We start from the raw sequence: 24,018 nt of genomic DNA, 5'->3' as shown, positions 1-24,018 counted from the left end.
CCCTTTGATGGGGGAAAGAATATCAGAGGGACAGCGCTGCTTGGCAGTAGACAAAACACTGGTCTGTTATCAACACCCTTCCAGCTACCAATGCAAAGCACAGCACTGTGAGGGCTATGAACTTTACCTTGGTCAGACCCAATACAATCTCCACCCCTTATTCCATACCATTTGCATCATGCTCGGATCCCATAAAATATATATGCTCTCATTACTAGAATGCTTAAACTATCTCTATACCAAACATACATTTATTAACTACTATTGCCTGTCCTTTCACATGCCTCCAGGTGGTCTCCATTCCATCAGAATGTGGGGTTAGGACAGGAAAAATAGTACACTTGATGGTTCATGGTTGGGCACCGCCACCATCCCTGTTCATCATTGCATTTTTCTTGCTCCTCGCAAAATTCATTCTTTGTCAGTTCATGTCCCTCCTGCTGCTTTACCTTCTGTAACATGCAACTTACACTATAGGTTATTCTTACCCCAAGATTGAATCTCCTTGAGGTACGCACCAGGTCTCCCCATCCTCCTGCATCACCCACCAAGTACACCCAGGTCCTTGGGCAAAGACAATCCCATGAATAGGTTTGCCTTTTCCCATGGGGGAAGAAATCCACACTGACTTCCCCAGCCACTTCCCTGTGTGTAGTGCAGGGACCTTGTCTCCTCTCACAGTGTCTAAGGGCTTCATTTGGGTGGGATGAGGGCAGTTAGCAGATCCCCTAGTGTTGACTAATAAAGTGGCTTCTCCCAAGTTTGCATCCCAGTGCTTCCATGTCCCATTACCTAATGCTCTTAACATAGTTTTTAGCAGTCCGTTATAGTTTTCAATCTTCCCAGAGGCCTGTGGATGATAGGGAATGTGATATATCCACTTAATTCCATGTCTCTTTGCCTAGGTGTTTATAAGATTATTTTGAAAATGAGTTCCATTGTCTGACCAAATTCTATCTGGGGTTCTATGTTGCCAGAAAATGTGTCTTTCAAGACCTGAAATCATGTTCTGGGCGGTGGCATGGTTTACTGGGTGTGTTTCCAGCCAGCCAGTTTTGGCCTCTACCATGGTTAGGATATAACTCTTGCCTTGGCATGTTCGTGGCAGTGGCCCAATGTAATCAATTTGCCAGGCTTCACCATACTGGAAGCCCAGCCACTGCACTCCACTCCAAGGCGGCTTCACTCGTGTGGCTCACTTGATGGCAGCATGTTTCACACTGATGGATAATCTGTGAAATAGCCTCCATGGTCAGGTCCACCCCTCGATCATGAGCCCATCTATGTTGCATCCCTTCCAAGATGCCCTGATGTTTCATAGGCCCGTAGGGCTATAAATAACTCACCCTTTCTTTCAAAATCTAGGTCCACCTGAGCTATTCCAATTTTGGTGGCCTTATCTACCCATGCATTGTTTTGATGCTTCTCAGTGGCACAACTTCTGGGCATCTACATGATGTACTTTCAGAGTCATGTTTTCTATTCATGCAGCAATGTCCTGCCATAATGCAGCAGCCCAGATGGGTTTACCCTTGCATTGCCAATTGCTTTTCTTCCACTGATGCAGCCATCTCCATAGGGCATTAGCCACCATCCAGGAGTCGGTATAAAGTATGGGCCACTTTTCTCTCTCAGCAATCTCTAGGGCTAGTTGAATGGCTTTCACCTCTGCAAATTGGCTTGATTTACCTTTCCCTTCAGCAGCCTCAATGACTTGTCATGTGCGACTCCACACAGCAGCTTTCCACTTCTGATGGTTTTCTATCACTCGGCAGGATCCATCAGTAAATAAAGCATAGCTTCTTTTGTTTTCTGGTAACTCATTATATGGTGGTGCTTCTTGGGCACAAGTCACCTTCTCAGGCAATGCTCCAAAATCTCTGGCTTCTGGCCAATCCAAAATCTCTTCTAGGATTCCTGGGAAATTGTGTTTTCCCATTTGGGCTCGTTGTGTAATTAATGTTACCCACTTACTCCATGTAGCGCTGGTTGCCTGATGTGTTGAGGGAATGTTTCCTTTGAACATCCAGTGTTGTATGGGCAATCACAGTGCCAAGAGGGATTCCCGCTTCTGTCCAAACAACTTCTGAGGCGGCTCGAACCCCCTTGTAAGCTGCTAGTATCTCCTTTTCAGTTGGAGTATAGTGGGCTTCTGATCCTCGATAACTCCGGCTCCAAAGCCCTAGTGGTTGACCTCAGGTTTCTCCTGAAATTCTTTGCCAGAGGCTCCAGGTGAGGCCCTGCTCCCCAGCTACAGTGGAGAGTATATTTTGCACATCCGGTCCTGTCTGAACAGGCCCAAGAGCTACCGCACAAGCTATTTCCTGTCTGATCTGCTCAAAAGCCTGTTGTTGGTCAAGGCCCCACTCAAAGTGGTTCTTCTTCTGGGTCACTCGATAGAGGGGGCCCACAAGCTGACTATAACCTGCAATGTGCATTCTCCAGAACCCCACAAGGCCCAGGGAAAACTTGTGTTTCCTTCTTATTAGCTGGTGGAGACATAGTTGCAATTTTGTCAAACACCTCTGTAGGCACATGGCGGCATCCATCCTGCCATTTTATTCCCAAGAACTGCATCTCCTGTGCAGGTCCCTTTACCTTACTTTGTTTTATGGCAAGACCTGCTTTCAAAAGAATTTGGATTATTTTCTTTCCTTTCTCAAAAACTTCTGCTATATCACCCCACACAATGATGTCATCAATATACCGTAGGTCTTCTGGAGCTCCAGCCTGTTCCAGGGCAGTCTGGATCAGGCCATGGCAGATGATGGGACTGTCTTTCCACCCCTGGGGCAGTTGGTTTCAGGTGTATTGGACACCCCTCCAGGTAAAAGCAAATTGTGGTCTGCACTCTGCCACCAGAGGGACTGAGAAAAATGCATTAGTGATGTCAGTTGTGGCATACCATTTGGCTGGTTTTGACTCCAGCTCATATTGGAGTTCCAACATGTCTGGTACAGCAGCACTTATAGGTGGCATGACTTCATTCAGGCCCCAATAGTCTACTGTCAGCCTCCATTCTCCATTTGCCTTCCGCACAGGCCATATGGAGCTGTTGAAGGGTGAGCAGGTTCTGCTGATTACTCCTTGGCACTCCAGTTGACAAATAAGTTGGATGGATAGGAGTTACAGAGTCTCAGTTTGTGCGATATTGCCACTGATGCACTGTCCTGGTAGCAATTGGTACTTGTTGGTCTTCCACCTGCAGCAATCCTACAGTGAAGGGATCTTCTGAGAGGCCAGGCAGGGTAGATAACTGTTTCATCTTCTCTGTATTCACTGTAACTATACCAAAAGCCCATCAATACCCTTTTGGATCCTTGAAGTACTGTCGTGGTTTGACATGGAAGTGAATTTTTTTTTCAGGAAGTTGGGTCAAACCAATCAGTGGTCAGGTTTGGATATTGGCACCTGGAGTGACCATTGAAAGTATGGACACGCCTCTGAGAACACAGGGGGTTAAAAGTAAGAACTCCCAGGAGAACTGTCTCTTTGGTTCCGGTTGTCGGAGAGTGCAGACTCTCCCCCGCCCAGCCTCAGGCTGGGTGGGGGAGGGGAAGCCACGCGGCCTTGTCCAGGTCAGCCGAGGGGGCTGAAGGTCTGGAACCGAGCCATCTCCTGCGGACGGAAAGGTGGAGAGAAGCGGAGATGCCTTTGTGTCCCCCCCGAGAGGGAAAGAGACAGAGAGCCTGACGGCACTTGGAGATTTGCCGGCAGAGGAGAAGGAAAAAGGGGGGGGATGATGTCCAGTGTGGGAGTTGAGAATGCTGGGCAGAGATTTCAGCTGTCCAGGGAGTCTGAACTTTTAACCCTTTCCAGGAAATGAGGGCTTTGTAAAATATTACTCCTCCTCAATTTGTAGTGGAAGAGAGACCTGAGATGTTCGAAGAAGAAATATTTAGGTGGGAGGAGATGATGGAGTAGCTTTTGGCTGGACTTTTCTTGTTAGCTATAGACTGAACCAAATTCTCCTGCAATAGAGACTGCATTTTAGGGGGATGCAGTGATGACCCAAGGAGACCTGCTTCAGCAACCACCAGCGAAGGAATGGCAAGAACAGAGGAAAGCTGAGGAGGGAATGGTGATGCCCTCTGTCTTCAGGAAGAAGATCTCTGTTCCTGGACCCTTGGCCCCAGGGGAAAATGGGGGTGACTGTAGTCCCAAGATGAGAAGCTGAACTGTTGTATCTTTGGGTCCGTGGCAAAGCATCCTTAAAGGAGCCCTATGAGCAGTCTGTCCATGCACGGTGGTGAGAGAACTGTGACATGGAAAGGAGAGTGTCACACTGGCAGATTTTCTCCGGGCAGTTGCCATGTGTGACATGGAAACACAGGAGGTGGCAACTGTGTTTCCTGGGATGTCTGTGGTGCAAGAGAGACTTCTCTCTCCCTTGATAGATTGAGTATTGATTATCTGAAGGGTGGTAATTTGATCAGGAATCCTGGGTGATGTTTCATGGTGGGTGTTTTGGAAATTGGGAGGAGGAGGGGTGTTTTAGAGGGTCTTCATCCTGGATTTAGTGTGTGTGTCTTTTGTAGTAGTAGTTTAATAAAGTTTTTTTTTCCTTTGTTATTAAGCTTGGACCTGCTCTGCTCTGTTCCTGATAACATCTCACAGCATTTATTTGGGAAGGTGTATTTTCATGGGGGCGCTGGCATTGCGCCAGTGTCAAACCATGACAAGTACCCTTCCCTGAAGTAGTCGATGCCAAGGATACAAGGGGCCTCTGGGCCAGTCACAATGGGGTGCTTTTGCCATCTGTCCCCTGTTAAGCTCACCTCAGCCTCTATTACAGGCAACTCTTGGCATCCCCCTGTCACTCCAGAGATCCAGATAGGTTCTGCACTCTTGTGCCTTCATGGCATCAGTGCACTGGTATCTACTAAAGCTTTATACTTCTGTGGATCGGATGTGCCAGGCCATCAAATCCACAAAGTCCAGTATACCCAGTCATCTCTTTCCTCCTCCTGGCCGAAGGTAGGGACCCTCTATTCCTGTTCCTGGTCAGAGTATTCACTATCTGACCTTTGCAATGCTAGATCAGAAGTTCCCTCATCAGGGCTGTAGGAAATGGTTTTAGTTCTCTTATATCTGGGAGATGGCTGATTGTCTTCTGGTCTCTCTGTGGCAACTACACTGACAGTCATCTTGGGCGGCCCCTTCTTAACAGGTCTCTTCCCTCTCAGTTCATGGACAGAGGCTTTCAGCTTAAAGGTGGGTTCACCATCCCACTTCCTCATGTCCTCCCTCCAGTCACACAGAAATAACCAGAGTTCATTACGTGGGCTGTTCTTGGGGCTTCCCTTCCTTCTGACTAGGGTTGGAGAGGAGCAATCTCTTGGGCTGCCCCTAAAAGTTGGGGTACTGGTTCGTAGGGATGAGGGAGTAGCCAGAGTTTCTTCTACATTTCAGAGCCAGGAGGATGCCAGCTCTACAGTTGGTGTATCCATTTGCAGATAATACAGTGCTACCAATATGCTGGAATATGATGCAGGGGCACCTTGAACCACCTTCCTCCACATGGCATGTGTACAAGGGACATCCTCTGGATCTTTAGAAACACTGTCATTCTTTAGATCACTATAGATGATTTCTAGCACTGCTAGTTCTCTCAAGTACTGGCTACCTTCATCTGCAGTGGTCCACTTCCCTGGGGATTTCACAAGATCTTCCTTACATGGATATCTTGCCCTCACACTTGAGAGAAGCCATTTCCAAAGGCTGAAAATGTCTCCTTCCTTTCCAATTCCTCTTTCAATTTCCTGCGGGCAAAAGGACAGGGGCAGCGGTGGCAGCTTCTCCTTCCTGGCACCCCACCTGAAGAAAGGCATTAGTGCCAGCGCTGCAATGGCCACCACTGCCCATGTGGTGGCAGCGGGGTCACATGGCTGACTGCAAAAACATTGTGGGCAACTCCCTGATGGGGAACTTGGATGAAATCAACTTCTTGGTGCTGTAGGATCCTGCAGGAATCTTTGAATTAGTGAAACTTGTTGGCAATGGTACCCACAAGCAGCAATTGTCAGAGAAGAGGAGGAAGTGAGGACATGTGAGGAAGAAACATGGCGGCACCAAGGTCAGTGGAAAAGAAAGAGGGGGAGGAGGTGCTCCAAGCATCAGAGCCAAAATTCCTCTACAAGCCGTAGTGAGGACTATGGTGAAACAAACTGTCTCCCTGTAATGCATGAAGTCCAAAGGACATGCAGAATCCACTCACAACTCATGAGAAAAGTGCTCACGCTGGAGTGGGTGGATACCAGAGAAAGCTGTTATTTAGTAAGAAACCCGAATAAAGAGAGAGGGCCCCTGCTTCCAGAGATAGAGTGAAAAGACCCTTGTTTCCAAACTAAAGCAACCTAGCCTTAAAAGACTGCACCCTGTGGACAAGTGACCCACACCACAACAGTTTTGGGAAGACAGTTTGCCCATGGGAGGGCCCCCATGGCATAGCAGAGAAAAGACTCCTCTCCCTGAGTGAACAAAAAAAAGATCTCAAATGACCAAGACCCCCATGCCCTGTCTCCCTATGCTATTGGTGGAAAAGAGAGAAGGACTAGGGGGAAAAAGTGTTTTAAAGGTTATTTTACATCTCATTATCCTCCTCTGACTGTTAATAACAAATTTACTTTATAACGTTAAATTTGAACCTGTGTTGCCCTTAGAGTGTTTCTCTCTCAGTCCTTATCTCAACTCATGAACCCTTTGTTAATTTTTTCCCTCTCCTCTGCCCAACTGTAGCAAGCAAAGGTAAGTGAATGACTTTCATGGGTACCTGGTGTTTGGCCAGTGTCAAACCACAACAACCGTCCAACCACTTTCTTACCCATCTGAGTCCACCCATCGAATCCCTCTCTCCAATTTAGAGAGAAAGATGTTGCGGGGCTCCATGTCAAAGGCTTTACAGAAGTCCCACAGAAAGGACATCTGTAGCCCTTCCCTTGTCCACTGATGGAGTCACTCCATCAGAGGAGGCCACTGGGTTGGTCAGGCAGGACTTGCCCTTGGTGAAGCCATGCTGGTTGTCCTGAATCACCTCCCTGCCCTCCATGTGCCTTCACAGAACTTCCCAGAGGATCTGTTCCATGATTTTCCCAGGCACAGAGGTAAAGCTGACAGAGCGGTGGTTCCTAGGGTCCTTTCCAGATGGGCTCCATCTCTCTGTTAAGGGTAGAAGGTTTTTAGCTTGTAAACTGGCAGAACTTGTTGAGAGGCCTTTAAACTAGGTTTGAAGGGGGAAGGGGATGCTGTTGGGCTGTCTGGAAGCCGGCCCAAGGGTGGTAAGCCTGAGATAGGAATGAAATCAGCAGCCCAGCGGAGGTGCATGTATACTAATACATGCAGCATGGGTAACAAACATGAAGAGCTGGAGGCCATGGTGCAGCAGCAGAGCTATGATGTAACTGCCATCACAGAAATGTGGTGGGGTGACTTGCATGGCTGGAGTGCTGCACTGGATGGCTACAAGCTCTTCAGGAGAGATAGGAAAGGGAGAAGAGGTGGAGGGGTGGCCCTTTATATTAGGGAGGCTTTGGACGCCATAGGTATTGAAACTAATAATGACGAAGTTGAATGCCTACGGGTAAGAATTAGGGGGAAGGCCAATGTCGTGGGGACAGGACATTTTCATGCTCATTATCCCAATCGTGGTTTTTGTTCCCTGTCCTCAGTTTGTTTTGTCTTCCTTCCCCCCCCCACCCCCGGGCTGGCTGCTGCCTTGCCGCTTAGCTTGCTTGCTGCTTTGCTTGCTGCTGGCTGCATGCTTTGCTGGCTCTGCTTTCCTCTCTTTTTTCTCTGCTTTTCGCTGGCTTGCTTTTTGGCCATTTTTTTTTTTTTTTTCCCTTTTTCCCGGTTTCCGTTGTTCCCTTTCCCCCCCCCCCCCCGAAGACATCGGACCTACTCCGGGCAGGAGCTCCCCCGGGGTCTGCGAAAGAAGCTGCGTACCCTCTGCGGCGAAGAGAGATAGAGCTCAACCCCCTTGGACTGGTGAAAACATCTGTGGTCATCTTGGGCTATTTCTCTTGTGCTGGGGAGTGTTTTTTCGTTGTGCCTTAATAAACAAGTTTTTTCCACTTTCCCCTCTGAAGGAATTCCTCCCGAACCCGGTGGTGGGGGGGAGGTTGCGGAGGGTTTGGTTTCCTATAGGGGGCTCCTTTGGAGGTGTTTTCCCCTAATTTGTCCAAAACCAGGACAAATAATTTGGTGGCCCGTACGGGGAAACCCAGACAAAGTGGAAAAAACTTTATTCTAATAATATTTTTGGCTTTAACCGTTCTGCGGGAATATTAGTATGTCTTTCTTTAAAGTTATGATGTCATTGGGAGTGAAAGCCTGCCTCTATTTGTGGTCATTAGGGTTCTTCGAAGTTTTGATCGCTTTATGGTCCCTGGAGTTATTTTCTTATCCAGAAGTAGCTCCGGTATTGTCCCTAATACGTAGCTTTTGTAGCAGAGGGGCACTAACGAGAATATTTATCGGGCTGGGCTTGGCTGTAATACTCTGCAAGGGGCTATTAAAAATGTTGTTATCGGCTCCAGGAATGTATAACTCGTGGTTGTGGCTGTGTGCTAAATTTGTTATGGGGGAGGAGGTTCTTCAGCCTTTGCTTTCCTTTTCCTCCTCCGAATTGTTTACATCTCTGTTAGGAAATGTCCTGTCCTCCCTGACTGCCAAGGATACCATCTTTCTGTTATTTAATTTAATAACCTTTCTCTATACTGTCCGCAGTTTATATAAGATGAAGGCTGAGATTTCTAGAGGGGCTGGTGAGACCTCTGATTTAGGAGTACAACTAAGGGTGAAAAATCCTGAGTGGTGCGGGAAATGGGAGGATATGGGCAAAATTTTAAAGGAGTTTTCTGATCCTGTAGTCTGGGACTTTCCATCCGAACACATCCAGAACCCAGCTGAGGTGGCAAAGTATCTGAAAGGGAAATGCCAGGATAACCCCAAGGAGAAAAGGATCATTGCAGTGAGCTGGGCCCTGGCATATGCTTATCGTACTCTGCTCGATACTGTAGGACAGCAGACAGAGGAAGGGGGGCAGGGAGATAAACCAGCAGCAATCCCAGTCACTCAGGCTGCAGCCAACAGCCCAGGTTCGAACCCAGTAGTTAAACCAGACTGTAAGCCTCAACCAATGGCCGTGGCTACTAGCACACGAAGTGGAAAGTGCACAGAGAAGACCGATCGACCCGTGGATGACAATGATGAGTACGATGCAGGAGAAGGACCCTCAACACCTCCTGACATAAAATCAGGAGTCAAAGCAAGTGGCACCAGATCAGAGGCTAATATTGATTCCTTCTCCCTGAAGGACCTCCGAGGCCTAAGGAAGGATTATCGGCGACAGCCCGACGAATCTATAATTAGTTGGCTGGTCCGCCTTTGGGATGCGGCAGGGGAGGCTACCATTCTGGATGGCACTGAAGCAAGGCATTTGGGGTCCCTGTCACATGATCCTGTCATCGACCAAGGCATGATGAGGGGCGCTAGCCCTCAAAGCCTCTGGGAACGGGTCCTGGACAGCGTAGCACAAAGATATCTGTGTGCCGATGACCTCTATGTCCAGCAGACACGATGGAAGACCATAGAACAGGGGATCCAGCGCCTGAGGGAGATGGCAGTGGTGGAGATCATTTTTTCAGAAGACATAACAGTTAGGAATCCGGACCTTGTACCATGCACACCTGTAATGTGGAGAAAACTGGTGCGACTTGGGCCACCTGAATACGCTTCTGCTCTAGCAATCATGAAGCGGGAGGAGGTATATGAGACTGTGCTTGATATGGCAAAGAAGCTTCGGGCATATGCGGATGCTGTACATGGCCCGACCCATGCCAGAATTGCAGCTGTGGAGACACGACTGCAGGAATTAGAAGGAAAAATAGAGGAAAGCCGCAAGAAACTCAGGGAAGAGATTAAGGAGGACCTCCTCCAAATCTCAGCTGTGCAAATTAGAGGCCCTGGCACCCAACGCAGACGTTCCTTTGTTGGGGAGAGAAGGTACACCCCACGAGCTGAGTTGTGGTTCTTCTTGCGTGAGTCTGGAGAAAACATGAGGAAATGGGATAGGAAGCCTACTGCTGTTCTGGCACAACGGGTGCGTGAATTGAAGGAAGGTAAGAAAAGGAAAGCAGCCCCAGTTGCCCGTAGCCGAACAGCCAGGTATGATGATGACACGTCTGATCCCCTTGAGGGAACCTCCAAGACATATGCCCAAGGAAAGAAGGATAATCAGGCATAGAGGGGCCCTGCCTCTAGCCAGGTAGAGGCATGGGAAAATCGTGTTTTCTGGACGGTGTGGATCCGATGGCCTGGCGCATCAGAGCCACAAGAATATAACGCTTTAGTGGATACTGGTGCACAGTGTACGTTAATACCATCGGGATATGTGGGGGCAGAGCCTGTTTTCATTGCCGGTGTGACAGGGGGATCACAACAACTGACCCTGGTGGAAGCTGAGGTGAGCCTGACTGGGAAGGAATGGAAGAAACATCCCATTGTGACCGGCCCAGGGGCTCCATGTATTCTGGGCATAGACTTCCTCCGGAGCGGCTATTACAAAGACCCGAAGGGATTCAGGTGGGCCTTCGGAATTGCCGCTGTAGAAGCAGAGAGCATTAAGCAATTAAACACCTTGCCTGGACTGACAGAAAACCCATCTGCAGTAGGGCTCCTAAGGGTGGAAGAGCAACGCGTGCCAATTGCGACCTCGACAGTGCATCGCCGGCAGTATAGAACGAATCGAGATGCCGTGATCCCCATCCATAAACTGATTCGTGAGCTGGAGAGCCAAGGGGTGGTTAGCAAAACCCACTCACCCTTCAACAGCCCCATCTGGCCTGTGCGTAAATCTGAAGGAGAATGGAGATTGACTGTGGACTACCGAGCATTGAATGAAGTGACTCCACCACTGAGCGCTGCTGTGCCGGACATGCTGGAACTCCAGTACGAGCTGGAGTCCAAGGCAGCACAGTGGTATGCCACTATTGACATTGCTCATGCGTTTTTCTCCATTCCTCTGGCAGCAGAATGCAGGCCTCAGTTTGCCTTTACGTGGAAGGGAGTGCAATACACCTGGAATCGACTGCCCCAGGGGTGGAAGCACAGTCCTACCATCTGCCATGGACTGATCCAGGTTGCACTAGAAAAGGGTGAGGCTCCAGAACATTTACAGTATATCGATGATATCATTGTGTGGGGGAAAACGGCAGCAGAAGTGTTTGAGAAAGGAGAGAAAATAATCCAGATTCTCCTGAAAGCCGGTTTTGCCATCAAGAGGAGCAAAGTCAAGGGACCTGCTCGAGAGATCCAGTTCCTGGGAGTGAAGTGGCAAGATGGACGGCGTCAGATTCCTACGGATGTCATCAACAAGATCACAGCTATGTCCCCACCAACCAACAAGAAGGAGACGCAAGCTTTCTTAGGCGCCATAGGTTTTTGGAGAATGCACATTCCTGAGTACAGTCAGATTGTGAGCCCTCTTTACCTGGTCACCCGCAAGAAGAACAATTTCCATTGGGGCCCTGAGCAGCAACAAGCTTTTGCCCAGATTAAGCAGGAAATTGCTCATGCAGTAGCCCTTGGCCCAGTCAGGACGGGACCAGAGGTCAAGAATGTGCTCTACTCTGCAGCCGGGAACCATGGTCTGTCCTGGAGCCTTTGGCAGAAGGTGCCTGGGGAGACTCGAGGCCGACCACTGGGATTTTGGAGTCGGAGCTACAGAGGGTCTGAAGCCAACTACACCCCAACAGAGAAGGAAATTTTGGCTGCCTACGAAGGAGTCCAAGCTGCCTCAGAGGTAATTGGTACAGAAGCACAACTCCTCCTGGCACCCCGACTACCGGTGCTGGGGTGGATGTTCAGAGGAAAGGTTCCTACTACCCACCATGCCACCAGTGCTACATGGAGCAAGTGGATTGCCCTCATCACGCAGCGCGCCCGTATTGGTAAACTGAATCGCCCTGGGATTTTGGAAGTGATTACAAATTGGCCTGAAGGTGAAAACTTTGGTGTCACAGACGAAGAACAAGAACCAGTGACACGGGCTGAAGAGGCTCCACCCTACAACCAATTGCCAGCAGAGGAAACACACTATGCTCTTTTCACTGACGGTTCCTGTCGCGTCGTAGGAATGAATCGGAAGTGGAAAGCAGCTGTATGGAGCCCCACACGACAGGTCGCAGAGGCCACTGAAGGAGAAGGTGGATCAAGTCAACTTGCTGAACTCAAAGCCGTTCAACTGGCCCTAGACATTGCAGAAAGGGAGAAGTGGCCGAAGCTCTACCTCTATACTGATTCATGGATGGTAGCCAATGCTCTGTGGGGATGGCTGGAGAGATGGAAAGGGGCTAACTGGCAGCGTCGAGGAAAACCAATCTGGGCTGCTGAAGAATGGAAAGACATTGCTACCCGGGTAGAGAAACTGCCTGTGAAGGTTCGCCATGTAGATGCTCATGTCCCCAAGAGTAGAGCTAATGAAGAACAGCAAAACAATCAGCAGGTAGATCAGGCTGCAAAGATAGGGGTGTCAAAGATAGATTTAGATTGGCAACACAAGGGGGAGTTGTTCCTAGCGCGATGGGCCCATGATGCCTCAGGCCATCAGGGTAGAGATGCCACCTATAAGTGGGCACGAGACCGAGGGGTGGATTTAACCATGGACAGTATATCTCAGGTTATCCATGATTGTGAGACGTGTGCTGCCATCAAACAGGCCAAGCGGGTGAAGCCCCTGTGGTATGGGGGACGGTGGTCCAAGTACAAGTATGGGGAGGCCTGGCAGATTGACTACATCACACTGCCTCAAACCCGCCAAGGCAAGCGCTACGTGCTCACAATGGTGGAAGCCACCACAGGATGGTTAGAAACCTACCCTGTGTCTCATGCTACTGCCCGTAACACCATCCTGGGCCTTGAAAAGCAGGTCCTTTGGAGGCATGGTACCCCTGAGAGGATTGAGTCAGACAATGGGACTCATTTTAAGAACAGCCTTATCAACTCCTGGGCTAGGGAACATGGCATTGAGTGGGTGTACCATATCCCCTACCATGCACCAGCTGCAGGCAAGGTAGAGAGGTACAATGGACTGTTAAAAACCACCTTGAAAGCATTGGGTGGGGGATCTTTCAAAAACTGGGAGCAGCATTTGGCACAGGCCACCTGGTTAGTTAACACCCGAGGTTCCACCAATCGAGCAGGTCCTGCCCAGTCTGAGTCCCTGAATATAGTAGACGGAGATAAAGTCCCAGTGGCACATATCAGAGGTTTGTTAGGGAGGACAGTGTGGATCAATTCTGCCTCGAGTACAGACAAACCCATTCGTGGGATTGTCTTTGCTCAGGGACCAGGTTGTACATGGTGGATAATGCAGAAAGATGGAAGAACACGATGTGTACCTCAGGGAGACCTGATTGTGGGGTGAGACTCATATGCAAACATCTCAGTTTGCTGGATGTTACTGCCATTGTTTGTACATTAAACCACACAGACATGGGACAGAAGAAAATGTGTAAATGTCGAAAGTCAGAGCAAGTGAGAATGGAAGGGAATGTGTAAGTGTGGAAGGTTTGAGCAGGTGGGAAGGAAGTTCAGTAACATGTTCACGATATGGGATAAGGGGTGGAATGTCGTGGGGACAGGACATTTTCATGCTCATTATCCCAATCGTGGTTTTTGTTCCCTGTCCTCAGTTTGTTTTGTCTTCCTTCCCCCCCCCACCCCCGGGCTGGCTGCTGCCTTGCCGCTTAGCTTGCTTGCTGCTTTGCTTGCTGCTGGCTGCATGCTTTGCTGGCTCTGCTTTCCTCTCTTTTTTCTCTGCTTTTCGCTGGCTTGCTTTTTGGCCATTTTTTTTTTTTTTTTTCCCTTTTTCCCGGTTTCCGTTGTTCCCTTTCCCCCCCCCCCCCCCCGAAGACATCGGACCTACTCCGGGCAGGAGCTCCCCCGGGGTCTGCGAAAGAAGCTGCGTACCCTCTGCGGCGAAGAGAGATAGAGCTCAACCCCCTTGGACTGGTGAAAACATCTGTGGTCATCTTGGGCTATTTCTCTTGTGCTGGGGAGTGTTTTTTCGTTGTGCCTTAATAAACAAGTTTTTTCCACTTTCCCCTCTGAAGGAATTCCTCCCGAACCCGGTGGTGGGGGGGAGGTTGCGGAGGGTTTGGTTTCCTATAGGGGGCTCCTTTGGAGGTGTTTTCCCCTAATTTGTCCAAAACCAGGACAGCCAATAAGGCTGGCATCTTACTAGGAGTCTGTTATCGTCCACCCAACCAGGAAGAAGTGGTAGACAATTCATTCTATAAGCAGCTAGAGAATGTTTCTGGATCATCAGCCCTTGATCTTGTTGGCGATTTCAACCTGCTGGACATTTGCTGAGAACTCAGTACAGCTGAAAAAAAGGCAGTCCAGGAAATTTTTGGAGTTTGCAGAGGACAACTTTTTGTCACAGCTGGTGGGTGAACCCACCAGGGGAGGGACTATGTTAGATATGCTGTTTGAAAATAGAGATGGGTTGGTGGGAAATGTGGTGGTTGGAGGCCGCTTGGGGCATAGTGATCATGAAATTATGAAATTCTCAATATTTGGTGAAGTCAAGAGGAACATTAATAAGACTTTTACATTGGACTTTCGGAGGGCAGACTTTGGCCTATTCAGGAGACTTATTCAGAGAGTTCCTTGGGAAGTAGTCCTTAAAAATAAAGGAGTTCAGGAAGGGTGGGCGTGCTTCAAAATGGAGATCTTGAGAACACAGGAACAGATTGTCCCCGTGTGCCAAAAGACAAGGCAAACATCCAGCCTGGATGGGCAAGGAGGTTTTGGAGGAACTCAGGAATAAAAAAAGGATGTATTCTCTTTGGAAGGAGGATCAGGTCTCTCAGGTAGTATTTAAGAGGGCTGCTAGAGCATGTAGAAAAAAAATTAGGGAGGCTAAAGCTCAGTTTGAACTTAAAATGGTGACTTTTGTAAAGGATAACAAAAAATGTTTTTATAAATATATTAATGGTAAAAGGAAGAGTAGGACTAACCTTTGTTCTTTATTAGATGCAGAAGGGAACTTTGTAACTGTAGATGAGAAGGCAGAGGTGCTTAATACCTTCTTTGTCTCAGTTTTTAGTGAGAAGACTTGCCTTCAGGATAACTGTCCTCTTGGGTTGTTCAATGATATCAGGGAGCAGAATGGTCCCCCCATTATCCAAGAGGAGGCAGAGAACTGCTGAGCCGCTTGGATATTCATAAATCCATGGGACCAGATGGGATCCATCCCAGGGTGATGAGGGAGCTGGCAGATGAGCTTGCGAAGCCGCTCTTCATCATTTACCAGCAGTCCTGGCTCACTGGTGAGGTTCCAGATGACTGGAAGCTGGCCAATGTGATGCCCATTCATAAAAAGAGTGGGAAGGAGGATCCTGGCAATTATAGGCCGGTTAGCCTGACCTCTGTACCAGGTAAGGCTATGGAACAGTTTATATCGAGTGTCATCACACAGAACTTACAGGATGGCCAGGGTATCAGACCCAGTCAGCATGCGTTTAGGAGGGGTAGGTCGTGTATGACCAACCTGATCTCCTTTTATGACCAAGTGACCCGCCTGGTGGATGCAGGAAATGCTGTTGATGTTGTCTATTTGGACTTCAGCAAGGCCTTTGACACTGTCTCCCACAGCATACTCCTGGAAAAGCTGGCAGCCCTCGGCTTGGACAGGAGAACTCTTTGCTGGGTTAAGAACTGGCTGGATGGCCGGGCCCAGAGAGTGGTGGTGAACGGTGCTGCATCCAGCTGGCAGCACCAGTGATGTCCCTCAGGGATCTCTGCTGGGACCAGTTCTGTTCAATATCTTTATTGATGACATGGATGAGGGGATTGAGTCTTTCATTAGTAAGTTTGCGGATGACACAAAGCTGGGATCGTGTCTCGATCTGTTGGAGGGTAGGAGGGCTCTGCAGAGAGACTTGGAATGATTGAATGGATGGGCAGAGTCTAACAGGATGAAGTTTAATAAGTCCAAGTGCCGAGTCCTGCATTTTGGCCACAATAACTCCCTGCAGCGCTATAGGCTGGGGATGGTGTGGCTGGACAGTGCTCAGGTGGAAAAGGACCTGGGGGTAGGGTACTGGTCAATAGCCAACTGAACATGAGCCAGCAGTGTGCCCTGGCAGCCAAGGCCAATGGCATCCTGGCCTGTATCAGGAATAGTGTGGCCAGCAGGACCACGGAGGTCATCCTTCCCCTATATTCAGCACTGGTGAGGCTGCACCTTGAGTACTGTGTCCAGTTCTGGGCCCCTCAGTTTAGGAAGGACGTTGAGACGCTTGAGTGTGTCCAGAGGAGGGCAACGAGGCTGGTGAGGGGCTTGGAACACAAGCCCTATGAGGAACGACTGAGCTGGGGTTGTTTAGCCTGGAGAAAAGGAGACTCAGAGGTGACCTTATCACTCTCTACAACTTTCTGAAAGGTGGTTGTATTCAGGTGGGGGTTGGTCTCTTTCACCAGGCAGCAACTGACAAAACCAGAGGACACAGTCTTAAGCTGTGTCAAGGGAAATATAGGTTGGATATTAGGAAAAAGTTTTTTACAGAAAGAGTGGTAAAGTTCTGGAATGGTCTGCCTGGGGAGGTGGTGGAGTCACCATCCCTAGATGTGTTTAAAAAAAGACTGGATGTGGCACTCGGTGCCAGGGTTTAGTTGAGGTATTAGGGCATGGGCTGGACTCGATCTTGAAGGTCTCTTCCAACCTAGTGATTCTGTGAATTCTGTGAATTCTACCCTTTTTAAAGATGGGGACAATGTTTCTCTTTTTCCAGTCACCTGGGACTTCACCTGACTGCCATGGCTTTTCAAATATTGTGGAGAGTTGCTTGGCAACTACATCAGAAAATTCCCTCAGGACTCTGGGATGCATTTTATCAGGTCCTGTGGACTTATGTGCATTCAGGTTCATCAGGTGGTCATGAGCCTGATCTTAGAGTGGGAGGGACTTTGCTCCCCCAGTCCCCGTCCTGCTGTCCATCCATTTGACAGGTGTGGGAAGAGAGGTTGGCATTGAAGATGAAGTCAAAATAGTTGAGTACCTCAGCCTTCTCTTTGTCCATTGTTACCAGTTTTCCAGCACTGTTTATCAGGAGGTAACACTTTCTTTGACCTTCCTTTTCTGGCTGACAGACCTGTAGAAGCCCTTCCTGTTATTCTTTGTGTCCCTTGCCAGATTCAGTTCAAGCTTCATCTTGGCCTTCCTCATCCCATCCCTACCACAACCAAACTCCATCTCTATACTCTTCCCAGGATAGCTGTCCTTGTTCCTACTGCCTGTGCATTTCCTTCTTTCCCTTTAGTTTGACCAGCAGTTCCCCACTCAGCCATGCCAGTTTCTTGCCTTCCTTGTTAATTTTTTTACTCCTGGGGATCACCTCCTGGGGTATTCTTTAGGCTCACCAGTGTATTTGGTTGCTCATGCAATGCCTGTGATTTTTGATCTGCGAGACAGATGGTAGTTCAGCATACTCTGCATTACCTGTACGAAAGTTTCCAAAAATGTAGCCTTTTTTAACCATTAAGGGGAATGTTCCCTCTATTTAATGTTTTTCTGTGGCCTTTGGGTGTATAAGTGAGAATTATAGGCTACTTGTGGATTTCTTTTGAAAAGTTAGATGCTGCTGAATATCTTTATTTCTCAAAATACAGGTTTATTTTGCTTTCCATCTCAGTTGTCAATAATTACTACATCCCTGAAAATGTAGGCTTTTAAACTGAACTGAGCTAGAATAGCTTCTTATGTTACTCAATGAAATGTCTCAGCCTCTTTTGGAGTTCATTAAAGAGTTTGTTTCAATAGTGATGTTGGTATCAGTACCTCCACAGATTAATTATCAGACTTAGAAGAAACACACTGTTACTAATTGTCTGTAATTTAGTTTCCTTGAATTTCATTGTATTTGTGCATGATGAAATTAGTAAACAGAGACAGCAGTTGTTCTTTGTTACTATTTGATGATGGTAATAACAGTATACTACTTTGAATTAAAGTTTCTGGGCTTGGTTTGTTTTAATACCAGTGCATTGTTACTTCATGCTCATTCTGTGCCAACTTCTTTTTCTGGAGCTTAGTTTCAGCTCTCAAGCATAAGCTGTCATTGTTCTTGAAAATAAAACTTTGTATTATTTAAATACCTCCTTCTTTAATGTGTCACTTTGTATATACTAATGTTGAGTTTTTAACTGTTATTATCAGGTGAAAAGAGAGAAATAGTTCCTATTTCTTTAAGATATTTCATCAGAATAATAGCCTAACTTTCATAAAAACCTGAATATACCTTAAATGACACTGGGAATTATGTTACTTTATCATGTTTGTGGGTTTTGGTTTGTTTTGTTCAGTTTGTTTTGTTTTTATAAATGAGAGTTATGACTCCACATTCGGTTTTTGCAATTTTATTTACATAAAATTTACATAGAATATCTTTTTCTTCTGTAGAATAGTCCAGTTGGCCACATCTTTACAGCATATTTATCAACCTACACAAAAGGAACAGCTGACCAAAAACTGGCTGGTTTTATACACTTACAAATCCCCATGTTTGTCTTAACAGGTGAAAAACCATTTGAATGTCCAAACTGCCATGAGCATTTTGCTAGGAATAGTACACTCAAATGTCACCTGACAGCCTGTCAGTCTGGAGCTGGAGCTAAAAAGGGAAGAAAGAAGCTGTACGAATGTCAGGTGGGTAATAGAAGTAGCAGAGTCTGAGGCTAGACACCTTCCTGTGCTGAGGGAGGGAGTGTGAGAGTACTGAGCAGGAAAGGCATAGAGAGTGGATTTTGTATCCAAGAACTATTTTTAGCAAAATAAATTATAAAGGCTGCATTCAACCATGACATGAAGGTAAATTCTTATATCTAAGTAGTTGTGGATGTGACAGCCTGGTCAGTGAACAAGAAAACTAGATAAGTTTTCCCAGAATCGGCTTGTGAGACTTTAGGGAGCTGAAGATAAACAATGATAGCTTATTATTATAAACAACCTGCAGGTGTTGTTTTCCTACTCTCTGTTTACCTGTTTTTCTCAAGGATTGTTTATAAGAAAGGTGTTTTGTTAATTAGCCAATCAGGTGAAATGTATTGATTAATTGACCAATCTGGTCTATCTGTATCGGAACAGTGTATAAAAGGAGAGAATTCGAAGTAAAGCAAACCAGCCTTCTGGTGAGTCTGTGTCATTTCTTAATCAACAGTGACATCTAGTTCCATTTAAAATATGAAATTACTGATATGGAGCTTCATAATAGTTAATCAGTTTGATTCTTATGTGTAGGTAAGTGTTCATCTGCATCTTACTAATCTTTTTGCTTCTTGATGTACAGACCTAGGCCTTTCCTGCTTGTGAGCATGCTTCACTAAAGTCCAAAATACAAAGTACTATTTTATTTCCTGTGGTGGTAACTCTCTGGTCAGAGAGAGAGAAAGCTATAGCTAAGTTTTCCCAGAATCGGCCTGGGAAGCTTTAGGGAGCTGGAGATAAACATTGATAGCCAAATATTAAAACAACCTGCAGGTGGTGTTTTTCTAATAATCTGTTTTGCTGTTATTCTCATAAGATTGTTTACAAATGGATGTCTTGCCAATCAGGTGAAAGGTATTGATTAAATGACCAATCAGGTCCACCTGTAGCAAACTAAGCTATAAAAGAAGAGAGGATGACCTAAATAAGGCCTTTACCACTTTGCCTTCTGATCCAGCTATGTGTCATCTCTGACTTAACGGTCACAATTTCCTAATTTATTATTTTTCTGTTTAATACCAATATACTGACTGGCTGGAAAATCATTTCAACTTATGATGACAATCAATGTCTTTTAAGCAAATATAAATGCTGTAGATGGATAGCTAGGGTACTTGGTTGCTATGCAACTGACATGTGAAAAGCTGTTCAGAAGAATATTACTTAGCTTTTAAAAGTTGATTCTGAAAAGCTAGAAAATATGAGAGCTGAGATTGGTTGTAGCATTTTTATTTGCCATTTTGCTGTCCCACTGCTGTGACAGTCTCAAATAAGGCTCTCACCTTATTCAGTTCACAAAATTGCTGTGGTTTGAGGTTAAATTCGGTCATGTAGTAAAGAAAACTGTTGGATATTGGCTTTATTTGTTTGAAAAAAAGGGTGATCTTATTCACAGAAAGCAGCAAATACTGCAGGAGGTGAATAAATTCATCATTTAATCACGTTTCACCAATGCTGTGGCATTGCTTAGTTGTTATACTAGACTGAAGTTAATTCTTGGGAGCATGCCTTTGTCTTAAGAGATAAGTTTGTTTTGAACATGAGAACTACTATATAACACAAAATTGTACCTAGTAGCTTCACTGAAGATACTGTTTTGTCTTTGTGATCCTTTGGTTTAATTACTTCACCTTGTAGCTTTCTGTTACAGATAACTCTGAATGTGGGTTAGTGTTATTTCAGCCTCCAGCAACTACAAGAATTCTTGCATAAATTCTTAATTTTTTTTTTCTCTTTAAAACTGAATTTGAATAGTGTTCAATAAATAAAATCTTGGTTCACTGAACAAGAAGGAAAAAACAAAATTGCACTTGCTTGATGAGCACTTCGGATGCTCTTTAGTGAATGCCTTGAGTACTGAATTAGGCTCCACATGGCAAGAACAGTTAATTATGTGCTTGGGCATTACTGATAGTCATTACCTTTATGTATGACTAATTAATTTTGAGTACTTATCTATAAGGTTAGTATTTTAAGAAGTCCGTGTGTGCAGCTTCTTTCTAAAGCATGAGCCTAGGGGACACACATATACAAAAAGCATGTTACTAGCATCACAAATGTGGTTTTAAGATTTCAACAGCAAAATGGGGATATTCCGCTCCATTGCGCAGACCCATTCCTTGAGTTAATCCCAGTCAGATACTCCATCATCCTTTTGTGCTGTTGCTGTAAATTGAGGAGATGGAACATTCTGTTTCAAAATTTGCCAACAGTGAAGGGGTTCCAACAGTGAAATGCATGTTCTTTGCTTCTTTCTGAAGCCAAGAGCACTTGTATGGACAAAAACCCCTGACCCTGTTTCTTTACTCCAATCCTGACTCTACCCCACTCTTCTCTTCTACCCTGGCACCTCATCCATTTCTGCAGTCTTTGTGTATTGTTTTCAAGCTACTTACCTCACTGCCAGCTGAAGGGAAATGTGCTCATGTACTTTATGAAAATAGTATGTCTGCAGTCAAAGCAGTACTTTTAGCTGTAAGAGACTTAAAAATATGGAGTTTTAAGAGATTTTTATCTGCTAAAATCGCTCAAATATTTTTTTTGAAATGGCAAAATGTGAGAGTTTAGTCTATCCAGCTAAATCTTACAATGCCATGAACAAATGAAAACTGATAAGTAAAAGTAGGCTATTAGTACTGCATCTAGAACTTTAGTGAAAGGACAGTTTGAATTGCACTTTGATCATATGATATTATTACATAAATAGATTTCCACTCGAAATTCTAGCATCAGACATTTATTGGGGTGTGAATCTGTATGTGAATTTCACATAAAGTTAAAATAAGAAAGCTTTTACATGCTGTACGGACTCATTAATTTTGTAGGTATCCTCTGTATGCACAACTTTAAATGGCACACTGTATCTTAAAAATAAATAAATACTAGGTCTTTGTTCATTTGAAGCTGATTTCTCTGCTTCTACCTCTAACATACATGGTGGGATTTTTTAATCCAAGTAGCCAGAAGCTACACTATGTGAAGCCATGATCTGAAATAGGTGCTATACTTTGTTATATTTCTGTTGGCATTTTTTAATGCACTGTATCTTTTGTTTCAGGTTTGTAACAGCGTGTTTAACAGCTGGGATCAATTTAAAAATCATTTGGTAATACATACAGGTGTCAAACCCAACCACTGTACCTTATGTGATTTGTGGTTTATGCAAGGCAGTGAGCTGAGAAGGCATCTCAAAGACATGCATAATATTTCAGAACAAATAGTGACAGAAGAGATTCTTCCAGTGGAAGGTATGGAAGCTGAACCAGTAACATCAATGACTATAATAGAACAAGTGGAGCAAGTCCACGTCCTACCAGTAATTCAGGTACAAGTGGATCCTGCACAGGTAACTGTGGAACAGATGCACCAGGATCTCATACAGGACAATCAAGTGAAAGGCACACAGATGGAGGAACTGCAAGAACAGGTGCAAATTAGTTATTTAGAAGTTGAACACATTCAGACTGAACAAGGTGCTGAAGTTCATGTGGAGCAATTACATGTTGGGCGTGTAAATCAAATACAGATGGAAGAGGTACAGGCAGAACTTATAGATGGAACAGACCTTGAACAAGTAGAATATCAAAGTGTTGATCAAGGAGAAGCAGAAGAAAATGAAACCAGTCAAGTAGATGATGCAGATATGGAAGATCATGAACAAGCTGAAGACGTAAATACTCAACAATTAGTGGACACACAGAATGAAAAGGTGGATAACTAGGACAAATGACCACACTGTGCAGCTTTAGGAATGAAGTACCCAATTATTTTTGCTAGCTTTTACATTGGTTTTTGAACCAATGGTCCGTAGTCACCTTTCCAATATGCTGTCCTTAGGAATCTGGACAAGTGGACCAAAGTTAGTTTTCTTCATGTAGAACTAAACCTTTCATATGTGAAAAATATTTTTACTATTCATGTACTGCCATGGAACAGAAACCACCACAGCTTTGTTAGGATTTTAATAATGAATAGCTTGTATAATTTACATCATCCCTGGGTATATGTAAGAATAATTTTGCCTCTTTTCCTCTTGCTATAGAAGCAAACTCTTGTTATAGATTTTCAGGGTGTCTGTGGCAGAAGAATCAGTAAAATCTGGTGGGTTCTAATGTAAGTGGATAATCAGGCACCTGTGAATTTTCTGGGCAGACTGTTTGCTGTTTCCTAACAGCAGTCCCTAACATTCAGGCTGGGGAAAAAAACATTGTTGCTGGAGGTCTCAGAGCACAAAAATACTGTGCCTTTTCAACAGGGGTGAAATTTCCACAAAGCTCCTAGAGAGAGTGTTCAACCTAGTTCAGTAAAAGGCAATGCAGATAATGTTATAGCGCTTTATTTTTTTTTTTTCTTAAAATTGTCAGCTACTGATTTAGGGAATTTCTTTCATTAAATTTAGGAGGGGATGAGGGAGGAAACATTCCATGTGGAGGCAGCAGGACACTTTAAAAGGGACACTTTAAATTAGGAAAAGCTCAGTAGAATCTGTGGTAAACATGAGCTGAAAGAAAGCTACCAGCAGACTCTTCTTTTATAAATTGTCATTTTTTAAAAGGAATATATTTAAACATATACAGAAGGCTTGTCTATATGGTATCAGGTTCCTAACTTTTTAAAATGAAATTCTGACACTTGACACAAAGACGTTGTACTAAAAGTAAAAGCCATAGGTATGAATGCTAAAATGTGAATTGAAAAGTAGGAGTGCAAATATTTTAATCAGTATTAGACAACAAAACAATAGCATCTATGAAATATTGCATTATTTTCTTAATCCAATAAATTAGGAACAACTGAGTGACTGTCAATTACAGTGCCAGATCCCAGTGGCAAGAATCAATATAATTTTAATAACTTTACATTAATGACCTATTAATCTTAAGTTTGTTTAGAAAATACTTGTCTGGCTCTATGTTTAAGGATGCTAAGAACTTCCAATTCTCAGTTATTGCCTTGAGATTAGAGGTGCCTCCCTGCTTCTGAAAAACTTTGTTTTCAAAGCCCTAAGTAAAGGGAGGAATTTTTGCAAGGATGTTCCCTAATGCTCTTGGTATTCCTGTAGATCTTGCTTAGAATCAGGCTTTTCTATTCAGTCTTCTCCAAATGCAAAATTATTTCTTGAGATTTGTGCTTTTATTTAGTATCATTCAAAATTATTCTTGTGTTTCATCGTAGCTAGCCTTGGAGAAACTGTTGCAAAACAAACATGAATCTCAATTAAAATTTCAAACAATTTAATTAATGTAATTTGC

General features: G+C 45.2%; 1 protein-coding gene across 1 annotated transcript in view; it reads left to right on the top strand.

The window, feature by feature from the left end:
* LOC128782862 (zinc finger protein 131-like) overlaps positions 1–22,569 on the top strand; it is a 50,876-nt gene extending 28,307 nt beyond the window's left edge. The window contains exons 6-7 of the mRNA XM_053933350.1: positions 18,579–18,709; positions 21,825–22,569. Of these exons, the coding sequence (XP_053789325.1) occupies positions 18,579–18,709; positions 21,825–22,487 (794 nt within the window). The 3' untranslated portion in view covers positions 22,488–22,569. The remainder of the gene's footprint in view (positions 1–18,578; positions 18,710–21,824) is intronic.
* Positions 22,570–24,018: the final 1,449 nt, after the last annotated feature.

The sequence above is a fragment of the Vidua chalybeata genome, assembly GCF_026979565.1.
Source record: "Vidua chalybeata isolate OUT-0048 chromosome W unlocalized genomic scaffold, bVidCha1 merged haplotype SUPER_W_unloc_11, whole genome shotgun sequence".
Lineage (NCBI taxonomy): Eukaryota > Metazoa > Chordata > Aves > Passeriformes > Viduidae > Vidua > Vidua chalybeata.
Note: the sequence above shows the minus strand (reverse complement) of the source record. Positions and strands in the feature narration are given on the sequence as shown.